We start from the raw sequence: 18800 nt of genomic DNA, 5'->3' as shown, positions 1-18800 counted from the left end.
GTAAGAATTTTGCTTGTTTTGCTTTCGGTTAGCCTTAACTTATATCACATTATAAATTAACAATCTTAAGACATCTTTCAAACCTTTTTAAAAATGACAATGACATTAATTTTCTATGCGGTATGCAAAAAGATACATCTGTTTACAATAAACGCGAATAAAATATGCTAAATAGGGTAAAACATATAAGGCAAAACGCTTTAAGATATTTTAGCATTGAAATTTATGAAATATTTTACTTTTAAATTTTGTCAATGTAAAAATAAATAGATAATAGGCACTTACTTTTCACTGAAATGATGATTTAAAGCAGACTATGCATAAATAACCCTTAATCTAATTTTAGCGATAATATTTTTTTTCGAAAATATTCAACACATTAAAGACAGGTTGCTTTAGGAGACTTTCAACTTATTTTCATTTTTAAATAATTAGAAAATATTACGGAGAAATTGCCTTTTCACACCAGTCTTAATTAGTATTGTACGTTATTTTTTAACTTCCCATAAAATGCACATTGATGAACTGAATGAAAGTAAAATTTCAACTGGTCATTTTAAATCATTATAAATTCACATCGATAAATATCTCAAAGCGCACGGATGTAAACGATTCAGAAAACCAGACACAAAATTAATAGCGTTATGACTTTTCGTTATCAATCCGCAAATTATATACTGCAGTATTCATATTTTCAAGTCAGACTAATAAAGCGAGTTAAACACCTTGATCAAACGAATGTTTTATGCTTTATGCATCCTTTCAGATATACCCGCTTTTTTTATTTTCTTTCATTTAACCTATTGTAGGAACTCCACTGATTATTTTGACATGGCGGGACTTTTTTTCGACATAAATGTAGGTCGAGATCAATAGCTACGTGCAAAATGACAGATCATTTTATTTACTTACTTCGATTCCCCAATATAATTAATCTAATTATGAAAAAAGCTTAATTGAAAATCGTAACAAAGCTTTATACTCGAGTGCTGAGAATAGAACAAAAATACGATTTTCAATTTATTTCTGAGTATGTTTCTAAATTAGTTTTGCATTTATTTCTTTTGAAGGAATGATAATTTTACGCTTTTATTTTTAGGCTTTTGAACCTCAGTGGAATTACTTAAATGAGAGTCTTTTTAAAGTATAATTGGCACTTTGTTTTGCAAAACTGTCTTAATAATTGCATCGTTTTCAGTTCTACAAAAGTGTTTATGGCTTGATGGATTTATAAGCTTTTAAATCGTTCAATGGTTATCAGGCTGTTATTTGTTTTCAAAACTGATAACACATTAATCAGTGACAGTGATAATGCGTATAAAAGATTATTTCAGTTCATTACATATTGGCAACCAAATGTAAGACATTATATTATAGAAAATGATAATTGTTCCGTTCAAAACAATAATACATTTAGACGAGTTCACAATTCGAGACGCCATATAAAGGCTATCAACTAAAAATCCTCAAATTGGGTTTAAATTTCTTTACATTTTATACAGAAAATACAGAGAAGAAATACATAAAAATAGATATTTTACAACGACATTATGATAAGAGATTTAAAGATCATTTATATCAACAAGTCTTAAAAAAGATATGTTTATTGGTTGTTTGTCTGTACGTATGTTAATTTGTTTATTGGTCCTTTCATTTTTTGTTTTTTTCTTTTTTATGGATGTTTAACACAATATAAATAAGTTCTATAAATAAGATAAAAATATATCAAAAACATAGTTATGCAAATTTAAAAAAAAGGTGTTCCTGAATGGACTTACAATTCTCCTTTAGTAAACATTTGTGTTTCTTTTATGTTATCAAATTCTACTGGAATATTAAAGAAACTCTCAATTTTCACAGAAGGTCATGAATATAAGAAGTAAATAATTGTGGAGGTCCATGGATTTTATCCTGTAAGTATTTCAAGACTGCAAACAAATTAAATCATAGACTGTACTGTTAGCTTCGTCCGGTATGGTTACTTCATCTTTCGTTATTTCATATAAGGGAGCAGGGGGCCAAAAATGAACAATTTTGTATTAGTCAGTGTTTTTGGCAGAGAAACACAATATTCAATTATTTTCATATATTTCTTGTTTGCAATTTTTTTCAAAAATTGACCAAAACCAATAAACCGTGCGGTTCTGTTGATTTATCCTTCTAGATTTGTCACAAAAAATTTATCAAAATTATTTTCTTACTTGTTTGGCGCTAACTGTCAGAGCTTGATTTCTAACATTTTCACCTCTATTCGGAGAGCCACAAATACATACAAAACTACCAGAATGCTTAGTTTCGGGTAAAAATAAAAAATAAAGTTTTCATTTCCTACACACAAACAAGAAAGAATTATAATGACAGAGAAATATCAAAAGTTTCCAGTACCTTCAAAACACAATGTCTGAGTTATTAAAAAGAAAACATTGACCGGGGCCATTATTCGGATATGTCCCCTGCCCCCTTCCCTTACGTTTTTAGAATGTCTACGCATCTAGACATAGACAATGAGATACTGCTCACAGTAAATGTTATAAAATAATTTGTATCAGTTACCGATCTGTTTCTTAACCCTAGGTCACTTCTGTGATTGCTTTTTCTTCACAATCTAGCGATCTAACTCAATAGTCTATTTAGTATATATTTTTTCGTGTCCAGACTATAAAAACCTGAATTATTAATGGGTTCTCTATAATAACCGGACAAAGAACTTCTTAAAGGCACACACATGTTGTTAAAGCACAATAAAATGTGTCTGAAGGCTAGGGTTTAATAATGACGTAAGCGATTATTGATAGACTTGGTCTATAACCGCATGAGTTTTGTCATAACATTGGTAATAAGTCTGCATCTGCTTAATTTTGGATAGGAAAATTACATTCTATCGTATAAACTGATAATTATCTCCTTTATTTTGCCTCAAAAAAGCAAGAACATATGAAAATGACTTTAATTGGTTGTTTCTTAAGTCAAGGAATAGACCTTTTCATATCTAAACGCATTAATCTACTTGTCCATACAGTAGGAAGCTTTGTCAATTGCAGGTTATTACAAAATGTCCTCACAAGCAGTGTTTTTCGAACTGTTTGATATTAGAGGGTTTCGCAAAAAATATATTACTTAAAGATACAAAATTTTTGATACATCAGCATGAAGTAAAATGTATTAAGTGTTAAAGCTAGTTTGTAAATATTCCTACGCATTCCTAAGTAAACTTCATTGCATCCAATGAACCCGTTTGGTTTAGAAATAACTATAACTCGTGGTTCAATAAAATAATTCTTTGAAACACAGTTATGCATTTCATGACAATAACTCATAGAAAATTACTTATTTAATAAGTAACATATTATACATTTTAACAACGTCAACGAAGTATAAAATTTGCAATTGCATTATTATAATTGAACCGATATCCTCGGTTAAATGCGTACAATTCGAAACAAAATGTTTAACTTAAAATCATAAATAATTCTTGATTTAAATAATAAAAGTAAAATTTATTATTTATTTTCATACATTAAAGAATTTCATGTCAACATATAATTTAAAACAGTCTTTAATTATAATGTACATGCATTATATACAGACCTCTGGGGGATACACAGGTGTCAAACAAACGTATATTGAATAATAAAATATTCATACAAACACAGCAATGAAGTAACAATACCCCGTCAAGATAACTTATGAAACTTATCAAAATAATTTAAAGAAATAATTTTCGGTTTATTGGCCCTAAGATTGTGAGCTTTTTTAGCGTAAGTTGGTGCTGCGTAAGTTGGTGTAGCGAATTATTGAATTCGTCATTTTGTAATGATCTTTAACTTTAAAAAAAGTTTAAATGATAAGCTATGCACAGAAAGAAACAATGAATTTTCAGGAAGGCATTCCTGGATCAGTAGACACATTTTGCATAATTCAGAGTGTATGGACGAGCTGTCTCCTGGTTGGAACAATATAAGGACAACTTGATGGGAAATTGTAATGACCTTAAGATGCAGGTTCTGGTAATCGCAAGGCAGGGTACTGCACATTTAATTGCAAAAGCTTGCAAGACCTGGTATATTGATTTCGTTTATCCACAGTGAATATGAAATTGTCACTTTTATGCCTTCTATAAAACACATGTTTTTTGTTAAATTTAGAAATGTATTTTAGAAACATCAAAAATTGAAAGTATTTTAGAGATATGTAAACTCCTTATTGTGAATGGGCCATTTTTAAACAAAACAAACAACGCTCAACAACCAACGACAATTCACAGAAGAAATTGAATATTTACCTAGCTATTGACATGATATAAGCCAAATCTTGAGAGATACACTACAAAATATATACAATAGTTTCTTTGAAAAGGGTTTCTAATAAGCTCTTACACCTTTACAATTACTTTTTATTCATTTTGTCAAATACATCAGAGTTATTTTCCAAGCAATTCTACAAGCTGTTTGCCTAACAAAGTACCGTTTATTATTTTACTTTGGCAATTCGTTACTGATCTCATTGTCTGCAATTAATCATGAACGAAAAGAATTAAAAACACAGCTAAATTAGAGGCATATTAGTTTTTGGAAATGAATCTGTGTCTGTAGAAAGGGGACATATGCATTTAATGAAACTGTACAAAGTGTAAAGAGAAACAAAGGTGACTAAGGTAAATGACCAAGGCGTACTTTATTATTTTTTATCATAAATTTTATCATGATTATTATAAATACTATATGGAAATGTAACAGTACACTAAAATACATGCACAACGCTTTTGAAAAATAAAAATGATTGCATTTTAGGCTTAGTGAGGGTTTTTAACAACAACACGTACTGCAGAATCCTTAAAGAACTTCAAAAAAATGGTTTATATATTACTAGCATGCTGTTTTGACTTTTCAATTTATTTATCTTTTATTATTTTCATTCTCAATTATCCTCCTTCTAGTTTTGTCTGAAAGTGTTTCTCTTTTTAGATACATGAATTTCCACTCGATAAAGGACGACCTTGACAAATTAATGTAGTAATGGGGCCACATTGACTTATTTAGGCAGATAAAGGGGACCTTAATTCATTAAGGCCGTTAAAGAGATTTTGAAGCATTTATCGAATTCTCATTTTCCCCAATACTTACTGCTATAAATTTAATTCTCAATCAAACAATCAATCTAACTTTGATTATGTTTTCTTGTACGTTATTCTTGTCCAGACTGCAGAAACCTGAATTATTAACGATTTCTCTAGGGTAACCGGACAAAGAACTGCTTGACGGCACACAAGAGTTGTTAAATAACAATATCAAATGTCTGAAAGCCAAGGTTTAATAACAAGGTAAGTGACAATTGACAGACTTGGTCTATTACAATACGAGTCTGGTAATGAAATTAGCAATAGGCCTGCATCTGCTTCCTCACATAAGTTGCGTTTTTATATGTAAATTACATTGTACATCTGCGCATGATTTCCTTATTCCTTCCTGTCGAGTAAGCGAGAAAATATAATGTTATATTTTAAAGATCTTGCCATTTTTTTAGATGTCATTGTTGTTTGTTTGTTGTTTTTATTTTGTGGTTGTTTTTGTGGGGGTTGTTTTGGGTGTTTTTGTATTATGTAAAACAATCACACTTATTAACAGTCTATTGAGTAGGTTTTTAAGATACAAAAAATATTGAGTAGGTTTTTAAGATACAAAATAACGTAAATCTTTTAAAGCCATGAACAGGTTATGTGAATGGTGTGCAGGTAAATAAGCTCATATTACAATCCCAAGTATTTCAAGCTTGCAATATTTTCCAAACTTCTCAAGAAATTGAAATGAAGCTATAAAGCTCATCTGAATTTTTTTTCATGAATGGTATATTAACATAAAAGAAATACGTTTGCACAGTGACTTAATTATAACCTGTTGTGTAAATTAGAAAAAAGTGCTGAGCTGATGAGCCCTTAAAAGATGATGCAATAATTTTGTTTAAAAATATGCATCGAAGATCTATGATTATTTAAACAAAAACAAAAACAACAACAACAAAATCTGAAAAGTGACTGAGAACAAGTTTTGCTCAAACAAAAAAAATACACTTGACTGCACATGAATATCATACAGTAATTATGTATACAATTTTACATTTTATAGCAATCTATCATAATACAATTGTTAAATAAATATGACATGATCACACGTCAACTTACACATCAAAAGAAATATATTTGTTTTTTATCAATTTTTAATTTTCTTTTTTGTTTTGATTAGATTTGACGTGGTATTCTCACAGGACACCGCTATGTTAACGATGACATATTATTCAGTTTTTTACAATAATTATTGTTTTTATTATTAACAATTTGCAAATTTATTTGGGTAAAGATTATTAAAAATTAAATATTTCATACACCCCGGTTAAATACCATATATTAGATAAAATTTAAATTGTAATGAATTTAAATAAAATGCGGAATGATTACAAATATCAACAGAATACATTAATATAATACCTAGTCAATACGTCATTGCACCCACTTTGAACTTACTTTTATAATATAAGAATAAAATATTCATAAAAACTCAGCAACGAGGCATCAATTTAAGCACTCAGTTTTACTAATAAAATGTATTCATTAAATAAATAATACAACATAGTTTTTTATTGTTATTCACTGGGTTAATGACACGGTACCTGTAGATAATATGACTGCACTTAAAGTCTTGAATCACCCTGACAAAATATATACTCTTTGCACAGTGGAATCAGATTATATTCTGGAGAGATAATTTTTCATAATTTTGCCTTCGTATTTGTCTCGAGGAGCCTAATCTGATACTTCTTCCTAAATCATCAGTTATGTCTTTAATTATTTTATAATTATGTCTTTTAGATGATAAAATTATTTATATAAGATGTCCATAGTGTAATCTGACGCTGTATTTGTTATCAAAATACACGCGATTAAATCGACTTGTTAAATGGGTCAATCATATTACGCAGCAAGGCGTTTCCAAATACACATTATGAAATGTTTTTCATTTGCAAAAAGGAGAATATGTCAATGTACAAATAAATAGATTTATTCGATTCATAGACACTTAATATCCACCGAAATGATATTACGCATATTATAATATGCAGAATTTGTCATTAATCAATAACTTGGAGTAAAACGTATTTTTGTTATCATGCTGAAGAACATATAGCCTTTTATCCGCTAGAAGCTGCGTGATACAAAAATACAATGTATATGTTTATCATATCAGTATGAACGGACCGTAATCCGTAAGTAACGGCGTAAATGCGTAGGAGTTTCATAATTTACATTAAACGTGCGAGTGATACTTAGACTTTGCTTATTAAACGTTTGAGTATATTTCTTTAGCTGTAATAGTTTTTGAAGAAGAGTTATTCATCAGAAGGCATACGTCAACATGGACAAGAGTAGATATAAATAAACAGCCACGGATGAAGCGGATGAAGAACAAAAAAAGTATTGAAACATTCATCAAAATAAGTATCGGTTGCTATAGAGACGATTTTAAAATTAATTTTCATTTACTATAAAGAAATTAACGAGATATTTCCTTTTTATATACCATGCTACAAATGAATGTCTTTTTCGTGATGTACGTATTATTAGAATTAATTTAACCTGATGCTGTTGGTATTCAGAAATCAAAGAGATGAACAGAAAAAGTAGGAATCTCACTGGCCATTTTAACTCTGCATTCTCCCAGAAGGCCAAAGATGGCCATTTTTCATATTTAATTCTACACATAAGCCTCGAGTATGTCGCATAAATCATGCGGCCAAGAACCTACGTGAATGTAAAAATACACTCTCGCGGTATGATGTAATCTAGGATTAATAATGGTCCGTTCTTTTTCGGTCACTGAGAAACCTGGTGCGTTATCAGTAAAAGATTCAAGTAACCCATGATGCAATTTAAGTTTTTAGCCATCAATCATCGATTTGATTTCATTGTGTCCGATAAAAATTATTTACTGTAAAAGTGGCTACGCCCAACTGAACAAGAATGTGAGGATTGTTTTCACATTGCCATTTCAATATTATTTTATATCATTTTGGATAGTTTACACTTGTTCATCTAGTATGAAGATTTAAATAATAATTATTTAACAACAAAAACTGTCCAATGTTTATGTGATCTCCAATGATTAAACACACAATTTGTAAGCAGAATGGTGTTGCTTTTCTTTTACCAACGCATTTAAAATCGTTCTAATTTCTGGAGATTTTTTTTTGGTAAAGAAATTTTATCAATTTTTTCAGCGTTTTTTTTAATGTATTATGTTTTTCTTACAATATCGTATTTCAATAAATAAATCTTATTGACAAGATGCAGAAAGACGTCTGACATTATAAAATATGGTTTAAAGATAAGAGCCGTCTTTTATGTACGTGATACAAAGCAGAGAGATTTTAATTTTCAGTTATAATAAATGTAGACAGGCTCATTTTATATAATTTTGAAATAAGATATTTTTCGTTTTCCTGATAAATTCTGATAAGCACGAAGACAGTTGGCTTACCGGTAAATAGATACATTTTATATTTATAGACTGCTTATTCCTCAGTCGTACTTTTCAATTACAATTTTACTTGAATCACGAAGAAGATATTTTCAAAAGTATGCCTATAGTTTTCAACATTTTTTCTGTTTATCTATTATTAAAAATATTTATAATTATTAATTATCATTAAAACTCGATTAATGTATTGGTAACATTTCTTCAATTGATCGTAAGTTGTGATCATATAAAAAAGTTATTATGAATTTAACATAAATATATTATTATAATAACTGTTAGACCTCTCGCATATCACATACAGTCTAAATGTCATTAAAGCAGTAAGTCTGGCTAACAACGGGTTTGTTAGAATGATGTGATGCACGAACAGTCCATTGTGTAGTTATTAATACAGTTTATATCAATATAGAAATATCACATATAAATAATAGTGTTAAGATTATTCATTTTAAATTAAATCGTGTTCATACACTTAAACAACCTTTTCTCCTTCGTTCGATTTATATAGCTGAAATGTTTTTTTTTATATATATTTAACAGCAAATATATTATTATAATTAAAGTTCAGTACTTTTATTTATATAACATTTTTTTCTTTCTTGGATATTCTATGAACATTAGACATTTATTGAAGGACACAATCAACATTTGCTCAGTATTTTCTGTCGTAAATCTATGAAATCAATGAAAAAATTAAGATAAAATTAAACATATTTTTATATAAACCCAAAAATTGTATATCTGAGTTAATTTAAAGAAATGTTTTTGTGTTTAAAAATGTATTTCAGAAAAAAATAGATGCTATAAATGCAGTTCTGTTTTATATAATAAATGTTGTTTTTGTATGGCATACTTAACAAATGACACAACATGTAACAAACAAATTAGAAAAAGATAAATGTACTTACAAAAGAGAAAAAAGGGACAAAAAATTAAACAGCATAAAGTAAGAAACATTTGTAATTCAGTGTTTCGAGGACTGATAATCAAAAACAAAAGATGCAAACTTACCTTGATCCAATGATAGCAGAATAAACACCAAATACATTATAAAATCCATGATTGTAGTTCGTTGTTTGGTATCACATTCATAATACTTTATTTCTTTTTTTTGTAATCGATCAAATTAATATATTAAAAGAAATATTCCATAGTTTCTCTCTCATTCATTTTGTTTATTCTTAATTATTTCCCCCATACACGCTTGTTCAGAGAACTTTCTTTCCTGTTTTCATTTTCGAACTACTTCTTTATTCTAAGTTCCCTCTTTAATTGTATCAAATATTAATACCAGTTTCACATAATTCCATCATTTATTTGTTAAAGATCGCCTTGCGTAGATTTTTTTTTATATTTTGAACAAATTTTACATAATAATTTACTTATTTCCAAAAGCACAAGTGTTATCACTTCAAACCACTTTGTCTGTGACGTCGTTTTTGTTTTTTTATCCAAAGTTGTATTTTACTCTACAGGCTCTAGTGAATGACTAACTGAACTATTCCAATCGGCTATCACACGCCTCTCTTCTCTGGCATCCACCTGAAAGTATCGAAAGCTACATTAACTACAGATCACTGAATATAGATAATACTTCAGCGACTGTAAACTTGTTCAAACGGCTCACTACATGCGATGGATTTTCATTCACAGTGCCGTTTTAGTATCGGACATCAAAGATTAAGAAATAAATATTTGATAAGTAATCAGTACAATGAACAGGAACGGCCGGAAACAAAAAGGCGTACAATTCATCAAAATATGCGCAAGTTATTTCTTGTTGTTGAATCAACGACATTTGGGAGATGCGGGGACGCTGCGACGGATAAAATACTTAATTCAATTCACGATAAAATTTATTGCCGTTCAGTTTTCCAATAAAAATGTTACACCTCTAAACCGCCAGGACGTTCCAGCGCATTCCATTTCTTTGTAATACTCTCAACACATTAAAAAATGCAGAAATTAAATGATTTTTTTAAATATCTGAATATCATATTAAAACATTTAGTATTATAATACTTTAGGATTAGCATATATTTTCATAATATATTCGAGAAACGTCTATTATAATGTCTGTAAAAAATGTTCTATCGAAAACATCAGCGCGAAAAAAAAAAACGAATTCGTATTCGGGTTGAAAAATACAGAAAACATTTTCACATTCCAATTGATTTTTCATTAATGTTTTTCATCACTGATAAAAACTAAATGTACAGATGTAAAAGATGTAAACGGGAGAAGAATAATTGTATTTTATCTGGCAAAAGTGTGGCAAACACCGTCCTTAAGCGACCGTAACATTTTATCGGCAAATGATTTTGCAGTGTTCTGTCAATACAGTTTTCCCAAAACGAACGTTAAATGGACGGACATAAAATATTCATGCTAACGTTCATGGTTGTTTTTTTTTTTTTTGCAATATTTCTCTCCGCCATAACTGTTTCCTATTTTAATATCAAATAAATATGCTGATATATGGATATCTATCAGACAACGACCCAGCCATCCGAGAGAAAAAATACTGACTTTTGCAATTTTTCAAATGGGTAACTGACATTTATCAGGGCCTACATAGCACGTAATGCTTGTGTTATTTTAGCGAAAGCTTTTATGATTATACAATTTTGACAAGATATAAAGGAGTTGGACAATTACTCTGTCAAGCAGTAAATATTTCAGACCTCCTTAAACAATGAATTGATCACATTTCGTTTTGCAAATGTCTAGAAGATAAATTTCCTAAAATAATGTTTAATGTCGTTATTATCTTCAAAGCTCTATTGCCATTTAATTTATTTTAAAGTTTTAACAAATTTATAAACAAGAATGTCATATTTCCTTTTGATAACTGGAGCTGCAAACAACTCTCATATTAATTTATACAGATATTTTCATGTTAACGTAGAATATAAGTATGCTTAGCTAAAACGCTTGATTTTTATCTGCACGATATTAATTCAATTTAAGTCCACGGATATAACACATTAAATAATTGTACGGTTATTGTCATTTTGAAAATGATCTGTAACTAATACTTGTATTTTTTGAAGGTTAAATGAATAAATCTGGTTTGAAGAAAAAGTTTAAAAAAATCAATTTCCGGGCTTAACTAATGACAAAAATATTCTAAAACAGGTATTGACTTCTTCCTATTTAATTTATGGCGGTTTAAACTATAAGGATCTTACACCGACTGCAGAAACAGACTGGAGTATCTTGCTCGAGGGGAACTGTTTCCGGCCGTGACGAGGCTCTGTCGAGCTTCCGCTAAACAGTTGCCTGAGAGCTAGATATTCCAGTCTGTTACCACAGCTGGTGTTTGATTCTTTTTTTTTTGCATATTATATATTTATTATATTTCGGATAGAAATTACGAAAATAATATTTTTATTTAGCACTTTGTCTTATAGTATGGTAGGAAAACCCAAGTTTATTCCACGTAAATTAATAAACACTTGTTAAAAGTGCTAAAAGTATTGCAAATTATTATGAGAATTCTTACTTGCTCGTATTGACTTTTTGATAAGGGCATGCACTCATCAGAACCATGTCATATTCCGTAATTTGTTCATGAATAAAGCACTGTAATAATGACACATATTGAAAAAACAAGAAATGAAATACACTCTCGGGAGTTCGATCAATGTAATTATTGGACTCCCAAAGGCAAGCCAGGTGATTATATTCTTAATAGACTTGATATTGTGAGGTCCTAATACGTTATTATTGTTATTAAACAAGATTGCTTCCGTTGTATCGACACAACACCAACAAAAATGCCACAGAATTCAATGGATTATTCCTGTTCTCAAAAGTCTCATAAAAGCAAACTAGCGAATACATGCATTTAACTGAAAACTTTAAACTCTGACTTGTTTTATCTTCCGTTTTTTTAGATGACATATTGCAGTGCCCTTTTTTGTTTCAATTTATGTTTCCCCCCCCCCCCCTCTTCATTTACTATCTCGGAAGAGCACTAAAGTATGATGTGTAAAAGCACTTACAAATATCAATTCAATAATGGCCTATGCAAATGATTAATGTCTTTTGAACCCGTATGCATATCACCGTAATTAAATTGATGATTTAATTTTTGTGAATCGGAATGCTTTTGCATGAAACATTGACACGGGGTATACATTTGGATCTAACAAAAGAAAACGATAAACAAGGGAAATCAAGTACGATATCATTTCCTTGTACGTTATGTTTTTCAACCAAACAGTTTCGAAATATTATATAAAAAGCAAATCGAAGCAAGATTTGATACTGTTTAAAGTTTGCTGCATTATTCAAAATGGTTTCCGATGCATAGTAATGTAGTAATTTTTTTCGAATTCTAGGGAATTTTTCTCGTAAGCGGAATTTGATTAAATAAATTTGATCTTATCGTTCGGATACCATAAACCGAAACGTAAATGGTCTCACGTCATTTTTTTCAATTGCTTAATGCAAAACGCGTGTAGCTTCAGGTCGTCAATTCCAGCTCAACGCTTTTGATGTTTTAGATAAAGAAAATAAAAGGGTCGAGATCATATCTAACATCATGAGAGCAATAACTGTGTAAAGAATTGTTTCGCTCAGTGAACTAACATAACAATTTACGAAGTCTGTACTCTGTACCCACCTTTTTCTACAGTGACACAAGCCAGAAGCAAAGCATGCTCCAACAGTTCACTTAAACTGTCAAGCACCGTTTCATGTTATTTGCTTCTTGATCGTTTAAAGGTATTCCGGGACAATAAAAATCAGCCAATCCTTGACAGACTGAACTTGCAAGTGACAACAGACCAAGAATAGGTAACTTTTATTGACCAACAGCTGGGCAATGATTCAAATGCTATCTGACGGAGAATTGTCCTTGTCTTATTTAGATGACCTTGTGGGAAGAGAACAACGAGTGTACGTTTTATTTATTCGCTAGAAGCTATGGTTATTTAACAAGTACAGTTGCAATTTTCATAAAACACATAAAAGTTATAAAAAACCAGGACGTATCATGGTGCAGTGTAAAGTGTCACCCACCTCTAAACTTATAATGATGACTGGTATTAAAGTCGGCTGGTCTACAATGTGTATATTTTTCCATAAGTCTTTCAAAATATTGCAGACAGAAAGGAAAGAAAATGTATCATTTTGGTTTCTTATAAACTATCTATAATTGAACAAAAATTGTGACCCTGTTCTAAGTTGTTAAATATGAACATCTGTATGATAAAAGTAATAGTTTGTTCGAGAAGAATTAATAAAAGATAGTGTATGTTGTGATCAAAGTGGTAAACCACACTAAGTGAAATTATATATATGTACATAATTATGCAAATAAAACAATTTTCAAACGTCGAAGAATATGCAAAATATGTACTGCAAATATTTGTGCATATTATATGTAATCATTAAAATATAAGCATTCATTTCTTATTGTAAAATTTGACTTAAACGTTATAGAAAATAAATTTTATTATTACCTCCCTTTATTCACATGAAATGTTAAATTTGGTAATATTATTATAAATAATGCTTATAAATAATGCTAATATTATCAACATAATGTTTATGGTAACACAGGCCTTCCATTATGAACCAATGCAGGTACTAAATGTTAACGTATAGTATTTCACAACTTTTTGTTTGAATTATCATAATTTTGTAACCAACCACCCTTTTACAATTTCCGTAAACAGACCAAAACAAAAAAATAAATTAATTAAAGAAGAGCAAATGGAAACAATAAATAAATAAATCAAACCCATTAAACCACAAGCAAACAACACACAAAATTGTATGCCACTATTATGACTTTGTCTATATGCCTGAAATTTGGAATTTTTACCCACTATCTATTCATATTCCTGATTATTAATTATACTGTTATAAATCAATGGATCCGTCACGTAGAGGAAATTTTCAATTTTAATAACACTGATACATTACGTTTCAAGAATCCATTCATGTCAAGATTATAGGACGAACAGTGCTGGTTTACAGTTTTTTAGTCGGAAATGTTATTGACACTCCATGCTTCCACACAATTCTTAATTATAATCATTATTTTCCAGAAAACATTTTTGAAAATGGATTTTTCTAGGTACTTTCGGGAGCTGTTATGTTTCAAAGAAATAATTATCTGTTCTAGAACAAAAATGATAATGCAAAAAAGTAAAATTAAACTATATCAAGTTCAAAGCATTTTGTTTCAATTCTCACTCCGTAGTTGAAATGTGATATGAAAAGGCGTCAAACTTTTAAGAAATGTGATTCTTCCAAAATAAGTTCATGTTTTTGTTTTTTTTTAAATAACGCCAAAAAACAACCAAATTTTAAATGTTTTAAATGTAGTCTTTGTTTCATGGACGATACTGGAATATGCAAGTTACCGTTCACAACCCCTAAATCCGGCTATTATGTGACTCGGTGCACTTGGGGATCATATATCTCTTATTTCATCTAAAAGATCTGTAATTAATAAACGTTTTAGCTTGAATTACAATTTATTATTTTACTATGATCATCAAGAAGGTTTAAATATTTATGCGAGTATCATATTTAGATTTAGATCGTACGATATAAATAACTAAACTTCAGGAAAATTCCATCTTTAATTAAAATTCTAATATTATACAGCAGTACCTTTAGAATTCAAAGACGATTTATTTTGTTAAAAAGAGAAGTTACCTTATTATATATGGCCACTTGATATCTGTTGTGTTATATTTATACAACAGCAAACTCGTAGAATCAATACTAGTCTCGTTTTCTTGTCATTTTCTTTCGATATTCTTAATTATTTTGCCATCAAAACTGACAACGTAAACTGTCAATAACCATATACAGACAAGTTTATTACTTTCCTCAAGCCGATGCCAGCTATAGATTCTTTCATAGAGCGTTTCTGGTGCTGCCATAGATTACCCTAATGTGTTACGACACATCCAATTCTCAAAATTAATAAGGTTTGGGAAGATATAGTTGGAACAATTTCTATGTTTATGTTCAAGAAATAACACATACATGCCGCTTTATCGTCTTTGTATAATTTGATATACCGTTAAATTCACAATAAAGGAAACCCCGTCTTAAGTTCATTTTGAATATGTAATGGCAAGTTATGCTCCTTACATATTTCATTGTCGTGGATTAAATGATCTTGTTTTAAGCGTGTTGAAGTCAGTAATACAGTGAAATTCTAATGCCATATTTTATAAGATATTTTAATAATAAATAATAGAGGTAAGAAAATGGTACATGTACTTCTCACAAGGGTATGTGACTTAACACAGAATAAAGTACACTTTTGAATAAAAACTGAAATAAAGAAAAACAGGAAAAACAAACACACTAACAAACACAACAAACAAACAAATATACCAACGTTTCGACCATATTTATGACATATGACTTTATCAGGAGCTTTTAATGATGTCTCAGTCTTTTTTACAATTCCTGTAACACATGTTTTCCATGGTTTTATTTCATAAATATGATGCTCAAATTAAGATTTATCCCTATTGTAAGTTCCAATAAGCATTATTAATAAAGATATTACCGAATTTAACATTTTATGTAAATAAAGGGAGGTAATTAGAAATTTATTTTCTATAAATTCTAAGTCAAATTTTCCAATAAGAAATGAATGCATATAATTAATTGATTGATTATAATGTGCACAAATATTTGCAGTACACATTTTACATATTCTTCGATGTTTGAAAATTGTTTTATTTGCATAATTATATACATATATAATTTTTTGCAAGTGTGGTATACACACAGTAACATTATAAATCACAAAACATACAGGTTTTTTAAATAGATTGTTGCCGTAGTTCTTGGAAAACATCATTTTCAATTCTGATTAATGAATGACTTATATCTAGGAGACATCTTTTTCATAACAACCATGACATCAGTTGAAAATCTATATTTATATTTTAATGAGTAACACTTTATGTTATTTTTTCCTTCAATAAGACATTTAATGATATGAAAATAACTTATTTGCTAATTTCATACATTATGGTAATACCTTACTCAAAACTTTTCTGACCATTGTTAATGTCAATTTCATCTTGCGACTTACAAAACAGCATACCGCTTGAAACGACAGTCTATTGATACATTTTTAGTGTCTCATTTAAGAATTTTAATATTAATTAGTTTTAATAATTATTAAACTATTTAATGTAATATTTCATGTAGCAGTTTCATTGATTCATAATTGTCATTTGCTTAAAACGTTTTCGTTTGATTGCAATTTAATGCAACTCGTAAATTAATTGATATTTCCGTTATGCAATCGCTCTATTAATGATGTCATAAAGTTTAATATGGTTAATAATTTAATACATAATTCATGAATAAAAAGTAACTAATAATATTTATTCAAAGCATCGTTTTAATTGCATTTTTTTCAGAATATTCTCTTTAATTATTGTAACAATGATAACACGCTACTAAATTGATGGATTCGCGATTTTAGCTCAAGTTTATAATATTATAATATTGCTTAATAATATTAGATAATAATAAAATAATAACGTAAAAAATAACGGTAATATTGATCACATCATATCTTGAGGATGACAGCTCTTTTAAGCGTGTTTTGTTGAGATAAAATTACACTGAAAAAAAAAACTCTTTCATATTTCCATCCTTATTCCCTAGACGACGATAAATGTCATTTGCCAAAGTAGTTGCTGGAACAAACATAAATGTGCTTTTCGAATTTGATAAATGTAAGTGCTTTAGAATCTGTTATTACAATAAACCTATATAAAGTATGCAACATCTTCATATGAAAGAGCATGATTGATTGTAACGTTTTCAGTTGTTTATTTGAATACGTCAAAATTCTAAGGCAATAAGAATATATATTTAGAAATATCAAGAACTTCTTAGTCCTCTAAATAAACGCAGTTTCAGAAGACAAATAAACCTAAAGCATTGTTTTAAATCTGACATATTTTATTAAGTTGTTAAAATAGACACAGCCTTGAAAGCTGAAGTTTAATGCTCGAGAAAGATATGGAAGTTTGAATAGATTCCAATAACCATAAAAGGCAAAAACTATAAAAATCATCTGTCCTTTTAAAATGGTGTTACATTTTAATAATGAATTTGTATAACGAGTTTGAAGTAGACAATTCCCAAAGTAAATAGGCTTTAACGAAAACGATAACCAAAGCCAACGAGACTGTCATGAGAGAAGCTTTACTTTCTCTTTGAAAAGTGAATATAAAAGTAGAAAATCGTCCTTCATAATCAGATATCTTATTATTGATATGAAACAATTAACTACTCATTAGCAGAATTTTTAACCCGAAGATTGAATTGCCATTTAACCATAAACAAACAGATTAAGCAAAATCGTAAAATGTAACAAACAATAACTAAAATACCCTTTCTGAGAATAATGAATATAAAACTCAAAGTACATTATGGAGTGAAAGGAAACACCGTAATATCAATCTTATTTATGTATCAAATGTTTGATATCCTCGATCTCTTGACATCTTATATGACAGCATTCATCGAACAACCTGTCACATACTATAAACAGACATGTCTATCATTTGTCGCAAAGGCACACCAATATATCTTTAGCATAGCTCGGGGAATTTTATAGTGTTGTATATAAGGAAATATAGTATTTTTCAGACAATATTTGGTGCTATATGGTCCCTTTCTTCTAGACAAATATGACAAATATGAATATAACCGACACGGTAATCGCTTTAACAAAACACATTTGTAGATTTGATGCATCGATAACTCTTAAAGAGTGACATAAGTATTACAGTTTTCAATAATGTCATTATTTACGCGCACATTATGCTTTCCCTAAAAAATCATGCTTTATAAAAACAGATCGAAATAACAGTACCTTTAAACAATTTTAAAGACGCATTGATATAATTTATTTTGATAGAGCAGAAATAAAATATTCATGTTTTTCAGTTTTATTTTTTCAAACACATTAAACTGCATAGCATGGCGTTAAAAATATGAGACCAAAGATCAACAAGTCAAAAAGGCATTCTTTGAACGAAAACCCAGCAACACGTCCGGGACCACTAGAAATGATCACAGTGAAACACTTAATGTACATAACCTTTAGCGTGACTTAACCAACATACCAATGCAACAGTGCCGATCAAGATCAGCTGGAACACCCATTTGAATAAACGTGTTAAACACCCTAATATGAAAGTAAAAATAAGGTTTCCTTCATTTTGAATGAGTGAAGTTAATAATGAAACACTGACGTAT

The 18800-nt window shown here is 29.4% G+C and overlaps 1 protein-coding gene across 3 annotated transcripts in view; it reads right to left on the bottom strand.

The window, feature by feature from the left end:
- LOC132732192 (uncharacterized) overlaps positions 1-18800 on the bottom strand; it is a 47350-nt gene that overhangs the window by 15461 nt on the left and 13089 nt on the right. For all 3 annotated transcript variants that reach the window (XM_060718577.1, XM_060718576.1, XM_060718579.1), the window contains exon 2: positions 9540-10070. In XM_060718577.1, the coding sequence (XP_060574560.1) occupies positions 9540-9588 (49 nt within the window). In that variant the 5' untranslated portion in view covers positions 9589-10070. The remainder of the gene's footprint in view (positions 1-9539; positions 10071-18800) is intronic.

Source organism: Ruditapes philippinarum, unplaced genomic scaffold, assembly GCF_026571515.1.
Source record: "Ruditapes philippinarum isolate M1 unplaced genomic scaffold, ASM2657151v2 ctg4331_1_1_1_1, whole genome shotgun sequence".
Classification (NCBI taxonomy): domain Eukaryota; kingdom Metazoa; phylum Mollusca; class Bivalvia; order Venerida; family Veneridae; genus Ruditapes; species Ruditapes philippinarum.
Note: the sequence above shows the minus strand (reverse complement) of the source record. Positions and strands in the feature narration are given on the sequence as shown.